At 46.8% G+C, this 25350-nt stretch overlaps 1 protein-coding gene, 1 long non-coding RNA gene and 1 other non-coding gene across 3 annotated transcripts; 2 read left to right on the top strand and 1 right to left on the bottom strand.

Annotated features, from left to right (window-relative positions):
* Positions 1–5932: 5932 nt before the first annotated feature.
* Positions 5933–8466, bottom strand: LOC125939891 (uncharacterized). The gene is made up of 2 exons (XM_049655404.1): positions 8067–8466; positions 5933–6180 (listed from the first exon to the last, which is right to left on the bottom strand). Exons 1-2 carry the CDS (start codon positions 8464–8466, stop codon positions 5933–5935), a joined length of 648 nt encoding a protein of 215 aa, XP_049511361.1.
* Positions 8467–12881: 4415 nt separating this feature from the next.
* LOC119464945 (uncharacterized) lies at positions 12882–25327 on the top strand. The gene is made up of 2 exons (XR_007463212.1): positions 12882–13099; positions 24955–25327. It is a non-coding gene; the product is annotated as an uncharacterized LOC119464945 (long non-coding RNA).
* LOC119465402 (U2 spliceosomal RNA) lies at positions 22272–22462 on the top strand. Its single transcript, XR_005194847.1, has one exon. It is a non-coding gene; the product is annotated as a U2 spliceosomal RNA (small nuclear RNA).
* Positions 25328–25350: the final 23 nt, after the last annotated feature.

The raw sequence follows: 25350 nt of genomic DNA, 5'->3' as shown, positions 1-25350 counted from the left end.
GGTGGGGCGGTACAAGGCGACGCTGTATGTATACAAGGTTTGCTCAATAAATACAGAGTGATGTATTAAGACCTTCATTTTAGAATTTAATGATCAGCACATTTATCCCGTTCTGAAATGAAGGAAGAAGAAGCTGAAATCAAGTAATGATTGACCGTGAAGTAGAAATTCAACGCAAGGATATCATCGCAGGGACAAATATAATTTTAGAATTTAAAATTAACATCCTGCTTTCACGTTTGACATACTTTTGTATTTGCTTCCTGCTAAACATAAAACAATCTAAAAGTAGGCATTCTTTTCTTTCATTATTTTCAGTGTACTTGCGAAGTGACACTCAAAGGAGCACTTATTTGCATTACATGTAAGGTTAACGAGAAAGATGACGCAAGATGACGGTTTTGAGAAGTCGAGGAAGAAGTGAGAATAAAGAGTAATGGCGACACTATGACTAGGTATTCTTGGTGTCGTTACAAAGTTGGTGCAGTCTACCTCACAACGGAAATGAGGACAGAGCATTGAGCACTTTGTTGATTTGTGTAGTAGACAGAAAAGCTAATTTTGCATGAAGGAATATGTGACTTCGTGATGGTAGTCATGGTTATAGTTTAAGATAAAGTTGGCAGTAATAAACGCTGGACATTCCACGTCTCGACGTAGTTTTGGACACAGTGTCAGATCCCTAATTGCCAATGCGTGCTCTTTCACTAGTGCACCAAAGATGAAACTGAGGCTGTGAGTACTTATTGGCAGACAAGTACGACTTTAGACAATGCGAGGTGCAAAATCTGGCCTGTCACAACAAAGACAATGTATTAAGATACTCACAGGAAGAGGGAGGCAGTGAACAGCTGTGCAATAGCGATGAGAGGCAAGCTTTTGACAACCGCAGGGAATGCTCAATTGGTAACCGTCCCATCTGGTGGTCTATGCAGTTATGTTCTACGTGTAACTAGCCTCATGGTGCACCGTGAAGGCAGCAAACATTAACGCTGCAAGAAAAAAAGAAGAGAAAAACTTGACAAGCTATAAGCGCCCGCCTGTTTCCGGTGCCCACAATGCGGAGCGTTTCCCACAATGGACGCAGATTCGGTGGGCTGGCAATGCAAATAACCCATGTTTACACATACACACAACCAGGGCGCCGAGTGAAGGCACATAAGGCCGAGACAAAAGCATTCACCGAAAAGAACATATATAGAACATGACATGAAGAGGAATTTAAAACTCGACAACGCCAAAAGAGGCGTATTGCTGTCGATTATACTGATCTCTGTCACAGAGAGGAGGTGCGGACTGACTGCATACTTAAAACGAAGCAAAACAAATGGTGCCGGTCGCGTTCATCTTTGAAAAGTGCCGACAGACAGTATTTGCGGAGTAGACGTTGAGTATTGACAGAGTAAAGTTTGCGAAGGTCCGGAAGCGTGGGCGTTTCAGACCAATGTCAAGTTCCAGAGAAAGACCGAATGGGCGTGGTGGCAGCGGCTCAAGGTGCGATAGCCGCAAGCTTCGGCATAAAAGACACGTTTATATGCCTCACGATTGAGCCATTCCTGCAGCACGTCAACTGCCCTGATAATCAACAGCGACCTGTTCAAGTTGTCGGTGAGAATTTGGTGGTTCGTAGGAATTGTGCCACTGGGCGCAGATCTGGCTGAGTGTGTCACAGACCATGCAAAAGTTGATACGTTTGGAAGCTATGAATTTGAACATAGACCGCAATACATGACTGTCATAGCAAAGTCATCAGTCCGCAAACTTTCTTTTGTACAAAAGTCTGGAGAGCGTATCAGCAAGTGCGTTTGCGGCATAGTGGCTTTTACAAAGAGAATCGTTTCCAATTAAGCCTTCTCCTAATAAATGGTCACCCATGTCCCTTTGTTTTGATACCCAATCGCTATACTTTCCAGTAAAAAAAAATAAAAGACACAAGTTGCAGCCGTGTGTTTCTTAGAAGTGAGATGTAGAACGTTGAATCGCTCAATAAAGTTATTAGAGTATGTACTCAATTATAAGAATACCGCTATACGGTGGCAGAATTTGCAAATGGCGCACTCAAATTATTAGCGGAAAGGATCGTAATGAGCTTACGCTCATAAGTCAGGTTAATTCAAAAACTGATTCCTGTCCTTTGAAAGGTTATTAAGAAAGACGCCTTTTACAGTAGTCATCAAGTGTGTTTAGGCATCTAGTTGTGTAGTGTGACTACACGAGAAAATAAAACATTCAGGCAACCACTTGTATTTATACCTTTACACGTCTTCCTGATTTCGAGGACAGTTACGCAAATTGCGCACCATCCTCAAACTTAGTCATGCTTAGAACTGTTGAAGGTTCTGCAGCCAAAATTAAATAAAAATACATGCGTTTTCCTCCTAACTGTGCGAGTGAGTGACCTAGTTGTATTTAGTCTTAAGCTTAGCAAGGAGACCGCAATGTTTTACGGTGATGATGATTTCTAATGGCACCGCCTTTAATGCTCAAGTCTCGACTCAAATCTACGCATTAATCTTTTTTGTGGTCAGTACGGATAGTGTTACCAAGCTTGCTGGATATAATCAGGTATAATCGTGCGCGCACGCACACACGGTTTTTGTGCTGACGAGGGTTCCGACTGGAATTTAGCGCTGCAGCTCCTTTCCCAAGCGCATAACCCCTGAGGGAAGTTGAACGCCAGGCCGGGGTACACTTGTGCCCATTTGAACAAGTGGGTGCTCGGAAGCGGTGGGAATCGAACCCACCACCTCCCGCAGTCGAAGCGGGCGCTCTACTACTAAGCCATGGCTGCAACAGACACATGCATCACCTTCTGACAAGTATTTGCTCTCGTATTTTTTGTCCTCATACAGCCAGCACTGGGCCTCAAATGGGTACCAGTATCACAAGAGTCGGACACGCTTCGTTTACGCCCATTTTCTCGACAGGGGAAGGGCTGGTGATTTTGTCTCTTTGGGTCCCACGGGTGACAAGGGTAGTTCAAGGGCGCGTTACAGGTCCCCGAGCCCGCAGGGGTATGTGCCACTGAACTTGGACCCTTTCTGCACAATCACCAGGATCGGACAAATCGACAGGGGTATGTGCCATTGAGCTTGGACCCTTTCTGCATTATCACCAGGATCAGCCCACTTTTCAGCGTGACACCACCACCACCGCTGAAACTTGTGAGCCTATAAGCCATCGCTTAAGAAATGCATGCCCTCAACTCAAATTTTGCGCGGTCTTCTGTCCCCATTTCTCTGGCCCACTGACGTAACCCCTCGCAGCCATTGGCAAGAGGCTGAAATGCCTACGTAGCGTAAGGTCATGGTTGTCTACGTGTTCCATGTTCACGGATTCCAGGTTACTCGGGTGTGCTGATGACGCTGGTTGATCAACAGGGTACTGCGCAACAGCTCTTTTCTTCAGTTCAAATTTTGTTCAGCGCAACACCGCGAACAACAAGCGTGCGACAAGAACGGTGCACCAAGTTGAGAAACCTGCAACACGAAGGCAACGTGCAAAATGAGGCAGCGAAGCGACTAGGCTGCTCACGAACGTACAAAAGCGAGAAGAGATGCTTTTGGGCTCAAAACCCAGAGGTATGCCTTCATACCACGGGTGAAAGCACAGCAAGCGCCCCCACCGTGATTTGTAGTTTGTGGTTGTTTTTACGACGGTGTCGGCATTTTCAAGCGTAAGCTGTTATGGGCTCATTCCAATAGCCATTTCGGTTCGCGATGGCGTCCGCCGCCGCCGCTGTTGGGGACCGTAACCGCTGTCAAACGAAATGCGAAAAAAGTACCCAGTTCCCGCCGGGATCGAACCCGTGCCCGCCGAGTGGGAGCCAGATATTCTACCACTGAGCCACGCAAGCGCTTGCCATCGGGCAGCGGAAAAAAAAAAACCCTATAAATGCAGGCGCAGGCGATCTGAGCCTCCGTAAGTACAGTGTACTAGAATACTTGGGTGGTGGAAAGAGCGGTGGGCAGCGCGTGAGGCACTTGATGTTAACGCTACCAGGTGGCGCCAGCGGCTCCTAACCGAGCACCAGCAAGCGCTCGAAAGCAGTCAGGCAGCCGCAAGCACGGAAGTTTTCTTTTATTATTACTGCAGTTATGCATAGTACTCGCGCTGCAGATGTCATTGATAGCTTATGAGTGAATTAATCAAAGCAATATGACTTCAGCAGGGCTAAGCTTTCGTCAGATTACCTCCGCTGAGGAGACAGCGCCAAGGCACGAAGTGCGTGAAGCTTCGCGCTTACAGTAAGAAGTTGTCTTAGGAGATCTTGCGTGGAACGGCGACGTCTGCGTCAATTTACTGGCGTGTTAATACGAACAGCCCCTGTGAGATGCATATATCACGTCACGAGTGCACGCTCCGGGCACTTCGTACTCCCGCCAGTTCTCTTATCACAGGCACGCGCCTTTGCGGCACTAACAGACAGCAATTCCAGGTGTTCTGCGCGTTTCTTTTTTTCATATTTTGGAGTAAATTTTAAATTAAATCGCGATATCATTATGAGGCACGCCGTAGTGGGGACTCCGGGTTAATTTAGACCACCTGGGGTTCCTTAACGTGCACTCAATGAACGGTACAAGGGTGCTTTTGCATTTCACCCCCATCGAAATGCGGCCGCCACGGCCGGTATTCGATCCCGCAACCGCGGGCTTAGCAGCGCAGCACCAAAGCCCCTACGCCACCACGGCGGCGTAATGTTTTGTTCCTGGAGTGGCAAACCTCTCCTCTTTTGTTACGGTTTTCTCTTGTTCCTCAAACACCAGACGAAGCTATCGTTTCATTTAATATTGAAGCATATAAAATGCAAAATGTTTTTACGACGGTGTCGGCATTTTCAAGCGTAAGCTGTTATGGGCTCATTCCAATAGCCGTTTTGGTTCGCGATGGCTTCCGCCCCCGCCGCTGTTGGGGACCGTAACCGCTATCAACCGAAATGCGAAAAAAGTACCCAGTTCCCGCCGGGAAAGAACCCGCGCCTGCTGAGTGGGAGCCAGATACTCTACCACTGAGCCACGCAAGCGCTTGCCATCGGGCAGTGGAAAAAAAAAACCTATAAATGCAGGCGCAGACGATCCGAGCCTCCGTAAATACGGTGGCGCCATCTAGTTACGGCGCTTGCAAACGCAGCTGCGCCGGCGCTAGGCGACCAGATGCCATTCAGACAAGGCGCGCAATAAAAAAAAACGCGATCCCCAATCTCCGCCAGTGGGGTTGCGCCATCTAGTTAAGGTACCTGCAAACGCAGCGTGCGCAGTTCGCCATTGACGCCGGGCGGACAGTTCAGATCGTTCTCGTCAAAACGAGGCGCAGAGACTTTGTCGCGAAGATCCTGGTGTGCGTGGTGCCGAAATTGGAGCTACTCTTCAGCCGCTCCACCAGCTTACTCTGTGACTGTGCTGCGTGTGCCGCGCAAGTGTGTGACTTTTTTTACGACTGTGTCTTTTCTCCCCATGACAATTTAAAAAATACAGCAAATAACACAAAATGTTAATTTATCACGTTTTTCCTACGGTGCAATGGTTATCTCAAACAGTTTTTACGAATCACAGAGGAGCGAATAAAGACGTCGATTATGCTTCTGGCGAGCGCCAGTGGGCGATGATGCGGTCTGCAGCGATATAGTGATTTATTTGCGTTAATACCAAATATTTTGATATCGGTGCTTTCACCTACTTTAAAACCAACACCCATCCTCAGTCTACGCAAAGTACAACGCCAAGATAGTGCTTTGAAAAGTGTTCGAGGACCTCTATAAGCGTTCTTTTACTTATACTAAATGTGTTCTAAACTACGCAGTGTGACCTATATTTCTGTTCAAAAAGAACTAAGCTAAACTTGAGCGCTGCTTTTAGCGGCAGTTCGCAGAACTATATTTCGAATTTTATTGTGCAATCTTTATCGATCATATTCCGCAAGCCACAATCCGTACTCATCCAGACCCCTCAGTCCGGTTGATGGGTCTCGCTTCGAGACTTTCCGGTCGCCGAACCAGCCGACCACTAAGAAAGACGACCGCGTAGGCGAACAGCAGGACAACGCCCGCCACAATGAGCACGATGAACCCGAACGAGCCCAGCGATTGGCCGAGGGTGGAGCGCATTCGCCGGTTGGATGACGACGGCGAGGCGTCCGAGGTTTGTTTCTTCTTGGTCCTATTCTTTCTCATGGTTTTGACGCCTGCAGAGTACAACGAGAAAAGAAAAATGAAGATCCCATAGGATTTTTTAACCGATATATACTCCCAGACAACTTTCTGTGGCAAGAAAGTGAGAACTACAGGGGATGGAACTTCTGTACATGTGTCACTGCGCCAAGTAGTCCGTGATAGTTGTACAGAGTATTCTGTTTCAACTTCTTGGGGCAGATTTGGAATCAGGGCAGCTTTTGGCTGCTTGAGGAGGTCTTGCATTTGCCACAACGGAAAAAGGGGTAAAAAGAGAACTAACGTCCCAATTTAACACTGAGCGAAACATTTCATGTCGTATTGTCAATGTTTTGGGACTGAGGCTGAACCAAAGTTTTTACTTGGATTGTGTATATTAATCCTGACCGTAGACCTCACCTTTTTTTGACGTGGTATCTCTAAGAGCTGAATAAAAGTATTGCTCGAACGTCTTACAATGTAACTGCTGTAGTAAGTTAGTAAGTATTATGCGCTCTGTTTCCCGGGCTAAATAAAAAAAGGCGAATAAGACTGTGGGACTATTTTCGTGTCCTTCAGCGATTGGCGACAATGCAGACAAGATCTCCAGCCCGTAACTTGTGCACCGCGCTTGTCCGTTTGCATTGCCGAAACCTGGTAAGGGCCCTTTAAGCAACACTGCCGTACTGGAACTGACTGACACAGTTCTACCCACCTTCATGGCTCAGTGAATTTCGCGTTGCAGTGTCTGAATCCCGGCCGTGTAGGCTCCGTGAAGTGGGGCCTCCATGGCCCCAGGAAGCAAGAACGCCCGTGGGAAGTGATTTGCGTGCGTTTTAAACAATCCTAGGTGGTGAAAAGCATTTACGGGGTCGTCCACTACGGCACACTATACAGACATTAGGCGTAGCGCAGTGACCCAAAAGAGCGACAGAAGAGAGCACGTATCTGGGTCGCTCTCCTGTCCTGTGTCGATGCGCTACATGACGCACCAAGAAGCACAACGTGCAAGCGTAGACCACCCAGGCATGCCTCATAGCACACTGTGCAGTTTCGGAAAGTTAAACACCATAATCTGACAAACCTGGAAAGGTTTAGCCTATTGGGCGGAATTGAGCGTTGTGTCGGTGAGCTGGATGACGAATCCATAGTACGACTCGAACGTTGGCAGAGCGCTAAAACACAGTGCTCTGTCGCCAGTCAGCCTCTAGAGTCTGTAAAGGATTAACATTTATCTAGGGCAATTACTCACAGAGGACACTGATCATGAGAAGGAAATTTACAGAAGAATAAAATTGTGTTGGAGTGCATACGGCAGACATTGCCAAATCCTGACTGGGAGCTTACCACTGTCGTTGAAAAGAAAAGTGCAAAATCATTGCATTTTACCGGTGCTAACAAATGGGGCAGAAACTTGGAGGTTAACAAAGACGCCCGAGAACAAGTTAAGGACCGCACAAAGAGCGATGGAACGAACAATGTTGGGCCTAACGTTAAGAGACAGAAAGAGAGCGGTGTGGGTCATAGAGCAAACGGGGATAGCCGATATTTAATTGATATTAAGAGAAAAAAATGAAGCTGGGCAGACCATGTAATGCGTAGGACGGATAACCTGTGGACCATTAGAGTTACGGACTGAATACCAAGATAACGGATTCGGGAAGCGCGGTCGAGGACGGCAGAAAACTATAGGTGGGCTGATGAAGTTGGGAAATTAGCAGGCGCAAGTTGGAATCAGCTAGCGCAAGAGAGGGGTAATTGGAGATCACAGAGAGAGGCTTTCGTCCGTAGTGGACATAAATATAGGCTGATGATGATGATGATGATGAAACGCAGTGAGAAATCTTAGCCTCAGGCGAAATTCGTCGTCGTGTTCTGTACCCGCCGTGTTCTGTACTGTCCATGCGCGAAACGCGAATACCTTTGCGGGTAGACGACGGTCGCCGGCTCAGTCGAAAACGGCTGAGGTAGACGCCCAGCGAGCGCAATTTGGGCCTGGACCCTTGGCCCCGCCTTGAAGCATCGCTGTCCGTCGTCGCGCTCTCGTAATCCTTTGCAGGCTCGCTGAATGAGACGGCTCGATTCGGCTCAGCTGACGCTGCACCATCTTGCACGGACGTGCTTTCGATGGCCCTGGCTGGTGTTCGGAATTCACCTTTGTTCTGGACCACGAGCTGTTCCAGATTTCGGTGGTAGATGCCCATCTCCTGCAGGACACCGTCTGTCACGACGCGAGTGTCATTGCTGGAACGTCTGCTCGAGCGAGAACAGACGGACTCCGTCGTGGATTCTTCGCTAGCATCGTCCTGTCCTTCAGACATCTTGTTCTTCTTCTGTTTCTTCCTTCATTAGGAGCACATGGCTTCTCGAGACCCATGTACGGTCTTTGAATTAGTGGCACTTATCCACTTGGGCGGATTGGCTAAGAACGGGACATTTGAAAATAAAATAAAATGTAAAATATGTCAGAGAAAAGTTGAGATTAGATGTGTAAGAATGAAAAGAAAGATATTAGTAAGAATAAATTTATCACTGTGTATTCCGTATGAAAATGAAGTAATCAGGTGTAAAAATAAATCTACGGAACTCAGTTTACAAAACAAGAACAAAGGCAGAGTTTAGTGTTACAATCGCATTCACCCTAAAAGGTAAACGATGGCAGCGCAAACCTTCCCGTCATTGTGGCCAACTGTCAGGCATCTAAGGACAGGACAGCAAATTGTTAACACTGATATCTATTCAGAGAAGACGAAACTGTCCTTCTTGAACTTCGCGTTGCTTCCGCTGCAGCAGGGACAATTTTTTTTCTTCATTCAAGCTAGGTTTCAGTATCTATTCGGACCCAAGATATTAAACTTATTTCTGGAAGTTGGCGGAGTGCTTCAAGCCTGCTTTACTTCCGTCGCGATTGGTCCGGTATTGCACTATGTCCGGGATCGGCCCCCACATCCTGTCCACGCGCTGTGATATGGACGTAAGCCGGTCAGGGTAGCCCCCTAGGCAGTGGCGTAGCCAGAAATTTTGTTCGGGGGGGGGGGGGGGAGGGGCTCAAGTTGCAGCGCGGCCTTCCTCCTTATAGAAGTTGTCGAGGCATCAAATACATGAATAATAACTGCATTGCCATTGCCAATGCCATTGTATATTAGATGCTGCACACGAATTATTGAACGCTACGCACTGTGAAGACAAGTAAAATATGTATTTTTTCCTAAAACAATATGTTCGTATGTCCCAAAAATTGTGGCAGAAATAGCTGATATCAATGCTTCCGCGTTTTTTTTTTGTCTATTTAATAAGTAAAGAACATATCACGCGAACTTTAGAACTATATCAGTTCGAAACGAGCAAAGCAGTGCATGCAGCTGATATGAAAAACGTAAAGGCCATAAAATGAACAAGTTGAGGACAAATATTTTGATGAATCTTTGTCATTCAAGAACCTTGTTTACATTTTTGTACATATGCAAGGGCCAGTGAAAAACCTCAATGACGCTGTCCTTCGTTGCAATGGATTGCGCAGGAGCAGCTGTTAGCGGTCGTATATTGCACCGAAATTATAGTCGCAACAGTGAGTACATATAAAAAGCAGTAGTTCTGCAAAATGTACATTAGAAATGCGAAGATAGAATGGAATATACAAATGCGAAGATAAAGGGCAAGAAGGTGTCGCTGGAAAACAAGTTCACTGCTTGTATACACAAAACCTCGCAACAAGATATTTAAATATACGAATAAATCTGTAATAAATCTACGTATCTAAGGAAACGTCACTGTATATAATGCGTCAAACAAGACAAATAAACATGTTGCGCAGTCACAGATAGTAAACTTCATGCATACGAGTATAAAGACAGACGATCCAGGCAGGAACAAAACTATGATATCAGAATTCGTGATATGCATTTGGGCCATGCTGCGGTCGCGACAGCACCATGAGGCTAGAATAATAGAAAAAGAATGCAGAAATCAATACGAAAATGCGTATTTTAACTGCCTGCACAGCGGCAACGATTATTCTGCACCCAAAATAAAAGAAGGGTATTGCTTCATTTCAAAAAAGAAGTAAAAGCACGTAGCTAAACAGGAAAGAAAAGGACAAACGAAAGCCACAGATGATGCTGCAAGTTGATTTACCCAACATCCGAGTGCGTTTTTGGGAAACGCCGCGTGTGCCGGGCTTTCAATGAGCAAGGTCGGTCAAAATTGGTTATTGATGTCCCCGTAATTTTTGTATTCTCATGATAATTTTGATAACCATGCTGTTACAATAAACGGTGAAAATTTCTGTGGTTTTAAAAGCTAATGAACAGTCATACGTTTTCATAATTATAATAATAATTATTATATTAATTATTATTTTATAATTATTATTATAATTATAGGAACGTGAAGGAACAGATATTTTTACATGCATTTATTTTTGCAGCTTCGCTATCTAAACGATAAACTTCACTCGGCGGGGAAGTTTAGCGAAGCGTTTAGTAACTTCGGACACGTTGATGGCGACGTCTCTTTGGGCGTATAGAAGCGCCAGCATAACCATGCGTTCCTCAGACATTATAGAGCGCAAGTGATTTTTTAGTAATCTCATGTTTGAAATTCTCTCTGCGCTGGCAGTGGCACTGGAAGGGTGACTAGAATCTGCAGCAGTTTGTACACATGTACATGTACATGTAACCTGCAGTCTCAATGAGAGAGGGCATCTATTCCTGTGATAAAACCTGAACTCTCTTCTTCGATATCGTTTGCTCAGCACCACGCTCGACAAGATAGACAGCCGTCCCCTCACGGAAGCCAGAATTCTTGGTCCCTGGTCCCAGCCGACGTCGGAACGAACTGCTTTAAAAGCGCTAGTACGCTTTTTAAAAGAAACAGGACTTAGTGAAAAACTATAGAATGTGCAGACTGATACGTTTCTTTTTAATTTATTTTTAAGCTTCTCTTGTTTTCTATTTTTTTCAGCCCTTACCTCATCCCCGTGTGTAGAGTAGCCAACCGGACACTTAACCTGGTTAACCTCTCGGCCTTTCACCTCTTATTTTCTTTCCTTCCTTCCTTTCTTCATTCGATATCGTTGACATCTTTGTTTAGGTACCTCGCACAAACAGTAAGCTGTTTGAATCCATCAATATCCGTCGTTTCGTCAGCAAGTACGGAGAAGCAGCCTGCAGTGTTCACTTTTGCATCTAGGCTTTCTTTGATAATTTCACCACAAATTCCTTTAATTTGGTTTTGTACATCTAGTTTAAATACGAGGCATTACTGGGGCAACTTTCCAAATGGTTCTTCAGATATGTATCTCCACAATCAGCTCGCATGCGAAGAAGCGCTCTGGAAATACCAGTATTTTCAGCGGGGGCTTTGCTTAAATCCGTAGGACCAGTGTCCTATCGCCACGGAGAGCCAGACCTTGCCACCCGCAAAAAAGAACTGTCTCAAATTTAATAGGCCGTGAACTTTCTTATGTTTTCTCTTTTTTACTTTTACCTGCCTTGGTCCAGCTGATCGATCACATTGGGCGTGCTTCCTGAAAATGTTTGGAGAAAACTATCAGATGCCAGCTGGCAGCTGAAAGTCACGGTGATATTTGATATTTTCGTGTGTGTGGAAGATTGCGAGCGCGTGCTTCCATTTCTGGAACGGCTTGGATACGCGCGTTCGAGTGCGCGCATGATGGCCCAAGTTTATAAGAACATGAAACCCACAAAGTTCCAGAATTAAAAATCAGAAGCACGCCTTTGGAAGTGTCAGTGCACCTTTCGCGTCAAAAGTTTACGAGAACTTCATACCCATCAAGTTTCGGAATTTAAATCAATGCGCTCCGTAGATTCCGCGGCCGCTGCAAGATGCTGCGACGCGCCCGCTCGCTATCGAAAAGCCCTTGAAACTTTGTGCTCGGCTGGGGCTCCTCACGTTATGCGACTCCAGGTGCATGGCTGTTGCCACGAAATCCAGCCCGAGTTCGCAATTTTGGCGCCAAAATGTCTTTTCGAGCGTCAAAAAGACATTGTAGACAAAATCCAGAATGATTCCCGGCGCCGGTGGTTGTTTTGGTCGACGGTGCACGACAGCACGAAAAATTTCGGGGGGGGGGGGGGGGGGGGGCTGAAGCCCCATCAGCCCCCCTGGCTACGCGCCTGCCCCTAGGAACGCATGCTGGGGCATGCATACGGGGCTAGACGTAAACGGCTTCGTCGTAAAAAAAGCTCATGCAATGAAATTCAGGTGCTCGTGTAAGCACACCAGGGTGTCAAAATTAATCCCAGGTACGCCACAATGGTGTGCCTCGTAATCCGATTGTGGTTTGGGTGCGTACAGCCCCATAATTGAATGAAAGTGTAACACTTCAGCCACTATGCAATGTGCCACGTGAGGAATGCTCAACTCTGTCAGAGGCTATGAACAATGGCGAAAACAATGCCTCAAGCAAACACGTCTCACTTTGCGTTCTTTGTGCTACGCCGACAAACTGCAGTGATGCACGCAAGGTAACGTTTAACACCAACTCACCACTCTCGTATTCGACATAAAGGTCGAGGAAATATAAATATTCGCCGTCAATATCACCGCTGATTATTGTCAGTCGAAACGACCAGCACAGAAAGCTTCGCCCACATCGATTCCAACAGTGCGCGGGATACGCTAATGTTTCCAGTTAGCTCCTTATCTTGCCTACCTAATCAATCCTGTGCTCCACCGTGTGGCAGGATTTTCTGGACTCGTCATTGCGCGGAACTGCACTGAGATAAGGCAGAGATGTGCTCACTGCGCACGCTCCCCCTTCAAGGTATAAGAACCCCTCGCTGGGAAGCACTTAGCTACTTGCTTTTCGTTGACCGCACCCTTCATACATCATGCCGCTTATTGGTTACTCGGCGCAGCGCACGAAGGTGAAATTAACGGGGCGGCGACAGGCCTTGGCTAGACGTGAGAGGTCACGCTCCGGCTTTGCAGGTAAGGCGATTCATGGCGTCTCCTATCCTTTGTAAATTTACTTCATTTATGCTAGTGCTGCCCCTCGTATGGAGCGTCAAGGTCGTGGGTAACAGTGAAAGTTGATTCGGCAGTTTTATTTGAAGATTCAACGACTACGGCGCAGTGAATGGCGCGCTTTAGGATACGTTTGTTACATTCTACTTTGTTGCGTTTTCTCCTCAAGTTCATTTGCTTTCGAAGAGACCGAAATATATGGAGCAGAGCGTGCGATGCGCACGACTGCTTAGCCTGTGTCTAAAGTAGCAGTGGGGCGTGTAAGCGTGCTAAAGCTGGGAAACCGTGCTGCGACTCCGTTTTAGTCTTACCAGCGACGCCAGTGCCCACCGAATGGCTGCCCACTGTTAAGCTTTCAAGAAAATGTTAGTGCTTTGCTCGGTTCAAAGGAAAAAAAATCTTCCCGTAGCGCTGTGGCTTACTGCTGAGGCCCCTTCAGGCAGTTTCTTAGCAAAATTGCTCAAGGGGACTCGGGGCGTTAGTGAATACCAGGCTGTGAGTATGGCGGTCCGATCACCATGCTAAATTCGGCAGTGCACGCATTTGCGTATCCTTAATGTTTAAGACTGCAAACTCCTTCGTGGCTTCGCAATTTCATGGTATTCAAGGAAGCTGCATTTTCAATGCAACGGTTTGGCATGATTACGCCCACATGCAGGTATTTGCGTTGCTATGTTTATAAAACTTGAAGACTTCAAAGTTTAAGGCGTTATAAGCGCTCGCAAGAATGTTTGGGGTTCCAAGCACGAAGGTCAGAAGAATTCACGTGCTAACAAAATTTCCCGCCCTAGCTGAACGATTGAGGCACCAGAATTCCCTGTAGACATTTTTTGTCCCCCTTTTGATGCCCCTTGATGTTAAGGTGCCGTGCTCGCCCTTCTGTGCTCGGTGCACGTAGCAAGTGCACTCGAGAAAGCGGAAAAGTGTCGGGAACATTATTCTGGACATGATACCTTCGTCAGTATACTTATCTAAAGCGCTAGAATGCCATGCTTTGGGCGGCTACCGATAACGCTTGCTTCTAGATAGCTTGCATCTGAGCATGCACCGTCCCACTGATGAAACTGCCTAAAATATTTGTATTGCCGATAACCGAACTTTCAACAGCTGCGATCGCTGGCGTAGACGCCCAGGGCCACTGGGCAAAGGGACAAAGAACGTCTTAAAGAGCACTCCCCTGAATGTTCTGGGACGCGTTATCTTCGCTTTTGCTCTCCGATGCGGAAGCGCCTTCACCAGCGAGCGCAGGTGATCGTAGCTGTCTGTGTAAGCAGTAAGTCGAAAAAAAGAAATGCAGGCTCTGTGGCTCCGCATACTGAGATGCGAGCTGTATCGAAGCAGATGTCATCAGTTGAAAACGCCTGTGCGCCTCAAAGCAAGTCTTTCGAGAGCACTCGGCAATTGTACGCGGCGGCACAGTGCTTCTTTCCTCCCAACAAAAGCAGCAAGTTGCACACTTGCTGTAGCCCTCAAGTCAAAAAGCACTGCAATTCACACTTTTGCGCATGCGTCACATTGGCTGGCCTTTATGGCACGCGCTGTACTTCGTCGTCGTGATGGTCAGTGAGAGGCATTGGTACCTTTCCAGAATGCACGCTATGGCCTCCACAAATGTGATGACTGGTAGTGCCATGGTCATTCAGTATCCTAATAGCTGTGCCATCTCCGCCAGCTAGGTTAACTTGCTTCAGATGACATTTGTGGTGTTGCTGTGCGAACGCTCCGATTTTTGCCTAGCCCGTGTCCTTGCGTTTTCGTTCGATTCTAACCTATTTAAACAAACGCACCACCACTCGTGCATCACATGACTAACCCAAATCCAGTTATTTCGTTTAATCTCGGCTGGTCCACTGGTAGCCGGCGCTCGCTCGCTAATTTTTCCGGCCATAATCCCATCAAAGTGGAGCACTTAGTTTGATATTGTTCATTAGCTTGTCACGAAGTTTTCATCACCATTATACTATCATCGAAGTGCAGTCAATGTAACTTTGATAGTCACGTGCTACCATTTCGAAGAATCTGTCTACACGCCATACATGCTGCACTCTTTGGTTACTCGTTCGCTTAATTAGCCGAGTTCTCTCCTTCCTCATATGGGCTCACTGTGGCCACATTGGCGTATACTGCCCTAGAACGCTGCTTGAAAGCTTCCGGCTACATTCGCAAGGAGCGCCACCTGAAGCGTACGCACTTCATTCACTCCTGTGAATGCTTGACTTCCTACGGCATATATACGAAGGTTTACGGTATTTACGACCACGCCGACATTTTTTTTAAAGCTCTTGTATCGAGGACTACCAAAGCTTATTACAATAAGTACTTCAACGAACTCTAACGCTGCGACCATTCAGCCGCCTTGGGAACGGTTAGTTATGGATTTGTCTGATCCTCGTGCTTGCGGCGTCAGACGTTCATGTGGCTTGGTTTATTACGCATTATTTCTGCTTGGATTGACCAAAACTTAAAAGTAATCTCCTGTTTTTGTAACTGCGGAAGGCATTAGGAGTCTGCGATGGCGCATAATCGCTAATTGCATCAGGCGCCGTAATGGTGTAATGGTATGAATCTTGATGTGTTTATACCTTATTCTTTATTACTTGACTATTGTTCCCTTGTATGCCCCACTCTATCATTGCCTTTATTATCATGTATCTGCCCCTCCTACTTCGGCCAGGTAGGTCTGCAGTATTTCCAAATAAAATATCGGGCTTCTATTTTGCGTGTCATGTTTTCGGAACCTGCCACCGTGCAATAGGTTATCTCAGTACGTTCTCGAGTTTCCCGTTTGCCATGCTTCATAGCCGTTTCAAGCAACACGGTTGAAATTCAGGCTAATCAATGCGAGCTGGACCACGCTGCCTTGCAGCTGCCGCCGACGGTAGCTCCGCAGTTCCCTCTAGTAATTATATGAAAACCTGACTAAAGCTACCCTGTTGCGCTGCACTCAGTGGCTATTCTATTGATTACTGATTGCACTTGTCATGCGAGAATTGTTGCTGATGCATTTCATGTGCCCACTTATTCCCGCAGACATGGCCCGTGTCCTCGGGCGCTTCGTCGTCGCGTTGCTGATGCTACCTATCCGCATCATTTTGCTCGGGCTGCGAATTGCGGCGGCTAGTCTGCCCTCCGGCCTCCTTTCATGGGTGAACCTGTAGGTAGCCGCAACCCAGCGCCGTCATTGAAGACGCCGCTTTTCCCATGAAATGGTCCTGAATTCAAAGCAACCGAAGACATCCGAAAGGAATCGACAACCTGCAACCTTCAAAAGGACAAAATGGAGCAGCTTTTAGCCTGAACTAATTACGATTTTTAACCTCACCGTCCATTGGCATGATGTACATCACCTCCTCGAGCTGTCTCGTCGACCACATCAAGCAATAAAGTCATTTCATGGGATCATTATATGCGATAATGTTCTTTGTGCACCCAAGTCCACGTTATTCGATCTGACTGGCTATCTGGCTTCGAGGCTGTATAGCAAAAACAAAAGTATCCGTTGATACTATCGAGCCAAGAATGCCACTGCTAGTAGTAATAATGTGCAGGTGCTCCCAGAATAATTCGGAACGCCGGACATGCAGTTGCTCGTCGGCGCAGCGCGCCGGCGGATACACACAGGTAAGATCTGCGCATGCTCGGTCTCTCTAGCGAGAAAGTTTAGCTCCCTAGTGCATACAGATTGGCGTTGTCTTGCTTCAAAAGGGTAGCGCTAGGTGCCCTTTAGCATTGTGCAATGGGGCTGGGCGGATGAATGTCTGTAGCACAGTATGCACCGTAATCTATAAATAAAGGCTTGTGGATTCCTTACAGCTTATTCTCGCCATGATCTGCATCCCGTCGGGGAGAAAGCAATGCTTTGCGTGATTACGTGCGAGCTGAGGCGGCTTGGCTACAACGGCATCGCTGCCTTATTTTCAACTGTGTTAGCCTGTCCTGATTATCTCCCGATCCGTGTTATTATACTAACTTCGTAATACGAGGAAAATTTCGACTATTACATGACCGCACGCTTAACAGGTGTGTCTGGGATAGTGGCAATAAAACAGTTTACTGACATGAAATAAGGCGGCACGTTCATCAAGGTCAATGTCACGCACAGGAAGTGACTTCATACAAAGATCACTCTAATAAACTCTTCACGACTCCAGTGATTTATTTGCGTACCACGTTACGTGGTTCGCATATATTGTGCGTCAATCAATGACGAAATCTGCAGTCTGAGCAATCATAAATAAATCGGCATTTGAGCAAATGATAAATACGGCCCACATGAAAAAATGAAAAAAGGCGCCCAAGCAGAGGAACATGCACACACGAGCGCTTATGCTCCAACGCGCGTGATTGCGCAGACACAACTTGTCACAGACACCAGCCCCCCTTGAGAAAACGTTAAGGAGCACCTAGGGCTGCCGTTTTGGAGCAACTCAACGCAAATTAGATGCACTATAGGGAGCCACGCTTGCTCGCTAGGGAGACCGCGCATGCGCAGGCCATGGCACTACTTTTCCCACGGGCGTGCTCCGCCGGCGACCGGCCGCGTGTGTGGCGTTCCGAATTGTTCTGGGGGCGCCTGTAGTTCTCCGCATTGCATTGCCCGCAAGCATTTTACCGTAGGGTGGTTTGGGGCTTAGCATTTCACACACATTCACTCCAAGTCTTCACATGTGCTAAACGATGAACATAAGAACTATTTGCAAAAGGAAACTATCATTGCATGAAACTATCATCATCAGCATTGGCTCGAGCGCCGTTGTCTTGTTCCGCAGCTGGCTCGTAGGCCCCCCTCGGTCGTACTCGTGCTCGGCACGCGCTCGTGCCACTGCTCCCGTGTTCGTCGTCGTCATCGTCTTCCACAGCTGGCTGCGTGGCCGCTAATCATTCCAGCATTCAATTTCACGTCTCTTCTGTCGTCGTAATGGGGAGGCAAAGCTTGCACTAGGCCGCGCAAAGCTCGAGTCACAACGAAGCTGGCCGATAGATTGCGTCTCCAGTTAGTAGCTAAGTTGAACTTGGTTGTATCTAGGTTGAACTTGGTAGCAGCTAGGTTCGGCCTTGGCTACGCCTGAGTTGAGCTTCGTTCGGCCAGCTTCGCTGTGTCTCTAGCTTTGCGCGGCCTAGTGCAAGCTTTGCCGTTTTTTACTGTGTCTGTAGCCGTCCTAATTTTTTTTTATTGTGGAATTCCTCAGTGCTCTGCAGCTCAACGCTCATGCACGCTTTGGTAATGTTTTGTTACCTTTATTTCTTTCCCCACACTTAACCGGTTTCGTTGCCGATTCCGTCGCGTGCCGCTTTCTGTCTGGTCTATTCCGGCACCTACCCAGTGACACGAAATGAATCTGGGGAATCGTCTAAAATGTTTGCACACCCTCTGGTACATGCCCGGTTGTACAAACTCAGTGGCCCAATAAGTTCAATAATCGGCTGGTAAGGAGCAGCTAGCACGTGCAAAGGGAAGAGAAGATGCACAGAAAGCGTCAAATCCATCGCTTCACTATTGCGACAGCTGCAGCTACAATGAACTACGAATGTCAAATGGAGCAAACTGGGTGGATATTAGTGTTCAAATTAAGAACAGATCAATCTGGGCATATCACGCGTTGCGTAGAGCATATATGTTCTCGTTAGCAGCTAGTGCAGCAGAATATTGCTTGAAGCAGCGCGAAGAAGATGAGGACAGGAACTGAAAACAATCACAACAGGATGAGCGCTGATGTGTTTGTTTTCAGTTCCTGTGCTCGCCTTCTTCGCGCTCCTTCAAGTTATGCTCAAGATGAACGAATTCGCCCAAATAAAGTTGCACTGCAGCACAAGGAAGCGGCGAGCGATGCAGAGATGCACCGTCGGCACCGCAAAATGATCAGGCTAATTAATAGGATTACCAATCTGATAGGTGTAGGATAGGGCTGGCTTGGCTGGGATTAGCTTGGCTGATCATGGGCACATGTAACGGGACGTATATTTTAGGCAGAAGCCTTCGTACACTGTCTATTTGTCCACAGTGCTGTCGGTTTTTCAAATCATAAACCAACAAAATCACTAAAGGGCGTTATCGCAACTAATACCCGGGCTGAACATCACGATAAAACAGAAAGTCAGCGAAGATGACATATGTCGATACCCAAGCACCTGAGAAGCACCGCGTTTCATGGAAGCAAAGATATCACAAACGTTCTGTGTGTTTGATATAAATAAGCATATCGTAAGAATAACTGCACATACACACAGATTAAACAATACCAACATGCGCATGCAAGCTATACGCACACAACCGAGCCACTCGATACGTAGTTTATTTTTGATGCGATTACCAATGTTTAAGAACTTCACCGTCATTGCGGTATGTATCTGACGACTGCCACATTCCCAGTGACACAAGTTGTCCACTAGCTTGGACCACTTGTTCTTGTTGCTATCTTGTCAAGCGACTACATCGGCCACTAGGTATGTTCATGAATAGACAACTTGCCACTGGCTGCTGTGTGGCCTAGAAGACAACACGGGCCACTAGGTACGGGCCACTGGATATGTGCCTGAAGAGAAAACTTTGACACTGAGTATGTGATATTGATATGTGCCCGTTCTTGACCAATTTCCCAGAAATAATGTGCTAAGGTGAAAAAGGGGGTATGCAGATTTAAATACATAAGAGGGATAGCGCCCCATCAGCAGCAGACACATCCTAGTCGGGCGTGGCCACTTGATGGACAGCCATTGCAAAGAAGTTGTGGCCAGAATACTTGTGAGAATGGTGGTTGCTACGTGGTTTCAACAGAGGTGCAATGAAGAAAATGAGGCATAAGGTGTGGTGCTATGCTTAGAAACTGTGGTTGGCAGTAACATTTTCAGTTCGTATATATGGTGACGTGGTCATAAGGTTGCGTGATTCACGCGTATGCTATGGAGATATGACATGGGGATGCAACAACTGTAGCAATCACTATCATAATAAATAAAACATACCCCCACCACCAATTGCACATCTATCATACGAAATATTCTTAATAGAATCAATGGAGTACGGGCATAATATTTTCGACTGTTCAGTTTTCAAAATCAAGGTCCCAGAGGCCTGAAAACTCAATAAAAAAGTGGCATGCCTGAGAGTGCCGTAACAATTTAACGTGCTATCTTTCTACAATAAGTTTCAATTTCGTCTCTCAGGAGCATATAATCTTGTTAAGGCAGTGATGATGGAATGACGAAGAAATGATGTCGATTGAACGAGAAAGGCGATGGTAGACGATGCTTTAACGACGACGACGTGACGACGGTGACATGAGGGCAATGAGATGACAACACTGCTTTACGACGATAGCGGGACAACGACGGTCTGACGACGACCGGATGAAGAAGTGAGAGTTACGATGATGGTTTGACCAAGACGGCTTGACCACGACGGTACGGCAAGAGCACTGACTTTTTGGGCGAGCTGGTTTTGCATAGCAGAAAACGGTCAAGTGCGCACAAACACGGACAGAGGTAGGTGTGGACAACACAAGAGCTTACTTCCAACTGGTCGTTTATTCACAAAATTCCATAATATGAACACTTTCCCTTCATGACGTCACAAGAACGAAATGCCGACACCAGGTGGCCATGCTCAGAAAGTTAGTTCATTTGGGCGACAGAAAAACAGAAGGTGCGCTGACACACGACGCACCCGCCCTTCTAATGCAATCTGCTTCAATTATGTCACTAACATCGTGGTTCTTATATTTGGCTGCTATCTTACACACGTTGAACAACGGTTTACAAAGTTTTTTTTTTTTTTTTTGCCTGCTCGTTAGACCTAAAATATTTATACTACCCCTTTCCAGAAGATTTGGCTTCGGGTGAAAGACGGAAACGCCGTTGTTGCAGACGATTCGGCTCTCAGAATTGAAATATATGGTTCATAGTCACACATCCCGGTTCTCACCGCCCACGTTCTCAAGGAAAACAATGTCTGTTATCGACGTGACCTAGAGGCTGAATCACTCCCCAACGTTTTGGGTAGTGACATTACCCTTTTGACTGCTGTAATTATCCGTGACCCTGAGCTAAAGCACTGCAGAAACTGCAGCTCTTACCTTTATACTAATTTACAAGTCCAGAGGAGACCTAGAGGGAATGGTAGAGAGGAGGTAGGGAGAAAACGCCGAGAATGAGTAGAACAGACGCTGTCGCGAAATGAGTGCATGACAGCCTTGCCACTCTTCGCTCGCACTTCCCATACAAAAGGAGGGGGGTGGGAGGGCGGGAGAGGGAAGTGTGACGTGAGAAGGCAAGGAAGCACTACCACTATAGGCACGACAGCGGTTGTGGGCAAACTGAAAGTACGGTATGGTACATTTCTGCTATTTCTGAAAAATAAACACCATGCAAATTTGTCAAGCAGACAACTGACGCAGGGCGTTAAGATGCAGAGGCGCATTAAAGCACGTAGGGTCTAGGCGACACTACGGAAGCAGTCGCACGTCATATAACCAATTCTGTGCTCTCGGGCTTGATCCCGACAGTGGCCGCCGCATTTGGACGGGAGTGAAATACAGAAAGTTCGTGGTGCCGCAACGTTCATATGGGGACGGATTACCAGCGAATCTGTTTATGCTGCATACACGGTGGGCTGCATTATCATCATCATGAGCCTATGTTTATGTCCACTGCAGGACGAAGGCCTCTCCCTGCGATCTCCAATTACCCCTGTCTTGCCGCTAGCTGATTCCAATTTGCGCCTGCAAATTTCCCAACTTCATCATCCCACCTAGTTATCTGCCGTCCTCGACTGCGCTTCCCTTCTCTCCGTATCCATACCACGTTCCATACCAAGTTACTTTTGTGTTTCAATACATCAAACGACGTTTTGTTAAGAAAGTAACTGGAACGCCAATACATTTCTCCGCAAAGTTCAAGAATTAATATCTCGAAACTGGTGTCATCCTGAGAATTCATTCCAAGTGGATCCGCCTTGCGAACCCTACGGCTAGAAATTGTAGATTGCAATAATGGACATAAGCTAATTAGTTAAAAGGTAACTATTGTTTTTTGTTATTTGTCGATTATGCATTTCAATTCTTGTGCAAGTGATGTCCGCCTCTTCAAGTAGACCAGCTCATGAACTAGAATTGTGCTATCTGCCACAGGGAACCTATAAAAATTTTGAAAGTGTTTTCTGAAACAACCTGTATATAATAGTGTTTCTCTTACAACGCCGAATTTATATGGTTCTATGTGGACCCAAGATATTAAACTTATTTTTGGAAGTTGGCGGAGTGCTTCAAGCCTGCTTCACCTCCGTCGCGGTAGGCCCGGTATTGCACTATCTCCGGGATCGGACCCCACATTCCTGTCCATGCGCCGTGATATGGACGTAAGCCGACCAGGGTACCCCTAGGAATGCATGCTGGGGGATGCATATGGCGGCTAGAGGTAAACAACTTACGCTGTAAAAAACGATCGTGCAATTGAATTGAGGCGCCCGTTAAAGAACACCAGGGTATGAAAATTAATCCCAGGTACACCACTACGGTGTGCCTCTAGTCCGATTGTAGTTTGGGTGCGTAAAGCCACGTAATTCAATTAAAGTGTAACACTTCTGCCACCATGCGACGTGCCACGTGAAGCAACGACAATGCTCAACCCTCTCAGAGGTTATGAACAACGGCGAAAACAACGCCTCAAGCAAACACGTCTCAGTTTGTGTTCATTGTGCTACGCAGACAAACGGCAGTGGTGCACGCAAGATAATCTTTAACTCCAACTAACCACTCTGGTATTCGACTAAACGCCGAGGAAATATAAATATTCGCCATCGATATCATCGCCAATTATCGTCAGTGAAAACGACCAGCACAGAAAGCTGCGCCCACATTGATTCCCACAGTACGCGGGATAAGCATAAGGTTTCCAGTTTGTTCCTTATCTTGTCTACCTAATCATATCGTATGCTCCACCGTTTGGCAGGATTTACTATACTCGTCATTGCGCGGAACTGCACTGAGCCAAGCCGGAGATGTGCTCACTGCGCACGCTCCCCCTTCAAGGTATAAAAACCCCTCGCCGGGAAGCACTTGGCTACTTGCTTCTCGTTGACCGCACCCTTCATACATTATGGCGTTTATTAGTTACTCGGCCAAGCTCACGACCGTGAGAGTAAGGGAGCGGCGAAAGGCCTTGGCTAGACGTGAGATGTCACGCTCCGGCTTTGCAGGTAAGGCGATTCATGGCGTCTCCTATCCTTTGTAAGTTTACTTCATTCATGCTAGTTCTGCACCGCCGTATGGAGCGTCAAGGTCGTCGGTAACAGTGAAAGTTGATTCGGCAGTTTTATTTGAAGATTCAACGACTACGGCGGACTGAATGGCGCGCTTTAGGATACGTACGTTACATTCTACTTTGTTGCGTTTTCTCCTCCAGTTCATTTGCTTCCGAAGAGGCCCAAATATAAGGACCAGAGCGTGCGATACGCACGGCTGCTTAGCCTTTGTCTAAAGTAGCAGTGGGGCGTGCTAAAGCTAAGAAACTGTGCTGCGACTCTTCGTTTTTGTCTTACCAGCGACGCCAGTGCCCACCGAATAGGCTACCCACTGTTAAGCTTTCAAGAAAATGTTAGTGCTTTGCTCGGTTCAAAGGTAAAAAAAAATCTTCTCATAGCGCTGTGACTTGCTGTTGAGGCTCCCTGAAGGAGTTTCTTACCAAAATTGCTCAAGGGGACTCTGGCGTTAGTGATTACCAGGCTGTAAGTATGGCGGTCCGATCACCATGCTAAACTCGGCATGGCAGCACGCATTTGCGTATGCTTAATGTTTAATACTACAAACGCCTTTGTGGCTTCGCAATTTCATCGTATTCAAGGAATGTTGCATTTTGAATGCAACAGTTTGGCATGATTCTGCCCACACGCAGATATTCGCGTTGCTATGTTTAAATAACTGGAAGACTTTAAAGTTTAAAGCGTTATCAACGCTCGCAAGAATGTTTAGGGTCCCAAGCACGAAGGTTGGAAGAATTCACGTGCTAACAAAATTTCCCGCCCTAGCTGAACGATTGAGGCACCAGAATTCCCTGTAGACATTTTTTTGTTTTTCCCGCAAAATTTGATGCCCCTGGACAGCTAAGGGGCGTGCTCGCCCTTCTGTGTTCAGTGCACGTAGCAAGCGCGCTCGCGAAAGCTGAAAAGTGTCGGAAACATTATTCTGAACACGATACATTCGTCAGTACACTTCTCTAGAGCGCTAGAATACCATGCTTTGGGCGGCTACCGATAACGCTTGCTTCTGGATAGCTTGCATCTGAGCATGCGCCGTCCCACTGGTGAAACTGCCTAAAACATTTGTATTGCCGGTAACCGAAGCTTCAGCAGCTGCGATCGCCGGCATAACGTATTCTTTATTACTCGACTATTGTTCCATTGTATGCCCCACTCTATCATTGTCTTTATTATCGTGTATCTGCCCCTCCTGCTTCGGCCAAGTTGGCCTGCCTTATTTTCAAATCAACTATCGTGCTTGTGTTCTGGGTGTCATATTTTCGAAACCTGCCACCGTGCAAGTTTAGTGTACATTTAATAAGTTATCACTGTTCTTTCTTGAGTTTCCCGTTTGCTATGCTCCATAACCGTTAAAAGCGACAAGGATGAAATTTAGGCTAATCAATGCGAGCTCGACCACCCTGCTTTGCAGCTGCCGCAGACGGTAGCTTCGCAGTTCCCACAAGTCACTATGTGAAAGCCTTACTGTTGCGCGGCGCTCAGTGGCTATTCTATTGATTACTGATTGCACTTCTTATCATGCGTGGATTGGTGCTGATGCATTTCATGTGCACACTTTCTCCCACAGACATGGCCCGAGTCATCGGGCGCTTCATCGTCGCGTTGCTGATGCTACCTATCCGCATCATTTTGCTCGGGCTGCGGATTGCGGCGGCTAGTCTGCCCTCCGGCCTCCTTTCATGGGTGAACCTGTAGGTAGCCGCAACCCAGCGCCGTCATTGAAGACGCCGCTTTTCCCATGAATTGGTCCTCAATTCAAAGCAACCGAAGACATCCGAAAGAAATCGCCAACCTGCAACCTTCAAAAGGAAAAAATGGAGCAGTTTTTAGCCTGAACTAATCATGATTGCTTTTAACCTCACCGTCCATTGGCATGACATACGTCACCCCCTCGAGCTGTCTTGTCGACCACATCAAGCAATAAAGTCACTTCATGGGAATCATTATATGCGATAATATTCTT

This window comes from Dermacentor silvarum, chromosome 9 (genome assembly GCF_013339745.2).
Source record: "Dermacentor silvarum isolate Dsil-2018 chromosome 9, BIME_Dsil_1.4, whole genome shotgun sequence".
NCBI lineage: Eukaryota > Metazoa > Arthropoda > Arachnida > Ixodida > Ixodidae > Dermacentor > Dermacentor silvarum.
The sequence above is the reverse complement of the archived record's forward strand: the minus strand, read 5'-3'. Positions and strand labels throughout refer to the sequence as shown.

Bases quoted from the DNA above. Each gene is read 5' to 3' on its own strand.
- LOC125939891 (XM_049655404.1), bottom strand. From the start codon at position 8,466: ATGTCTGAAGGACAGGACGATGCTAGCGAAGAATCCACGACGGAGTCC. The intron at 6,181-8,066 runs GTATTCGCGTTT...TGTACTCTGCAG, and splicing joins ACCGTCGTCTACCCGCAAAG to GCGTCAAAACCATGAGAAAG.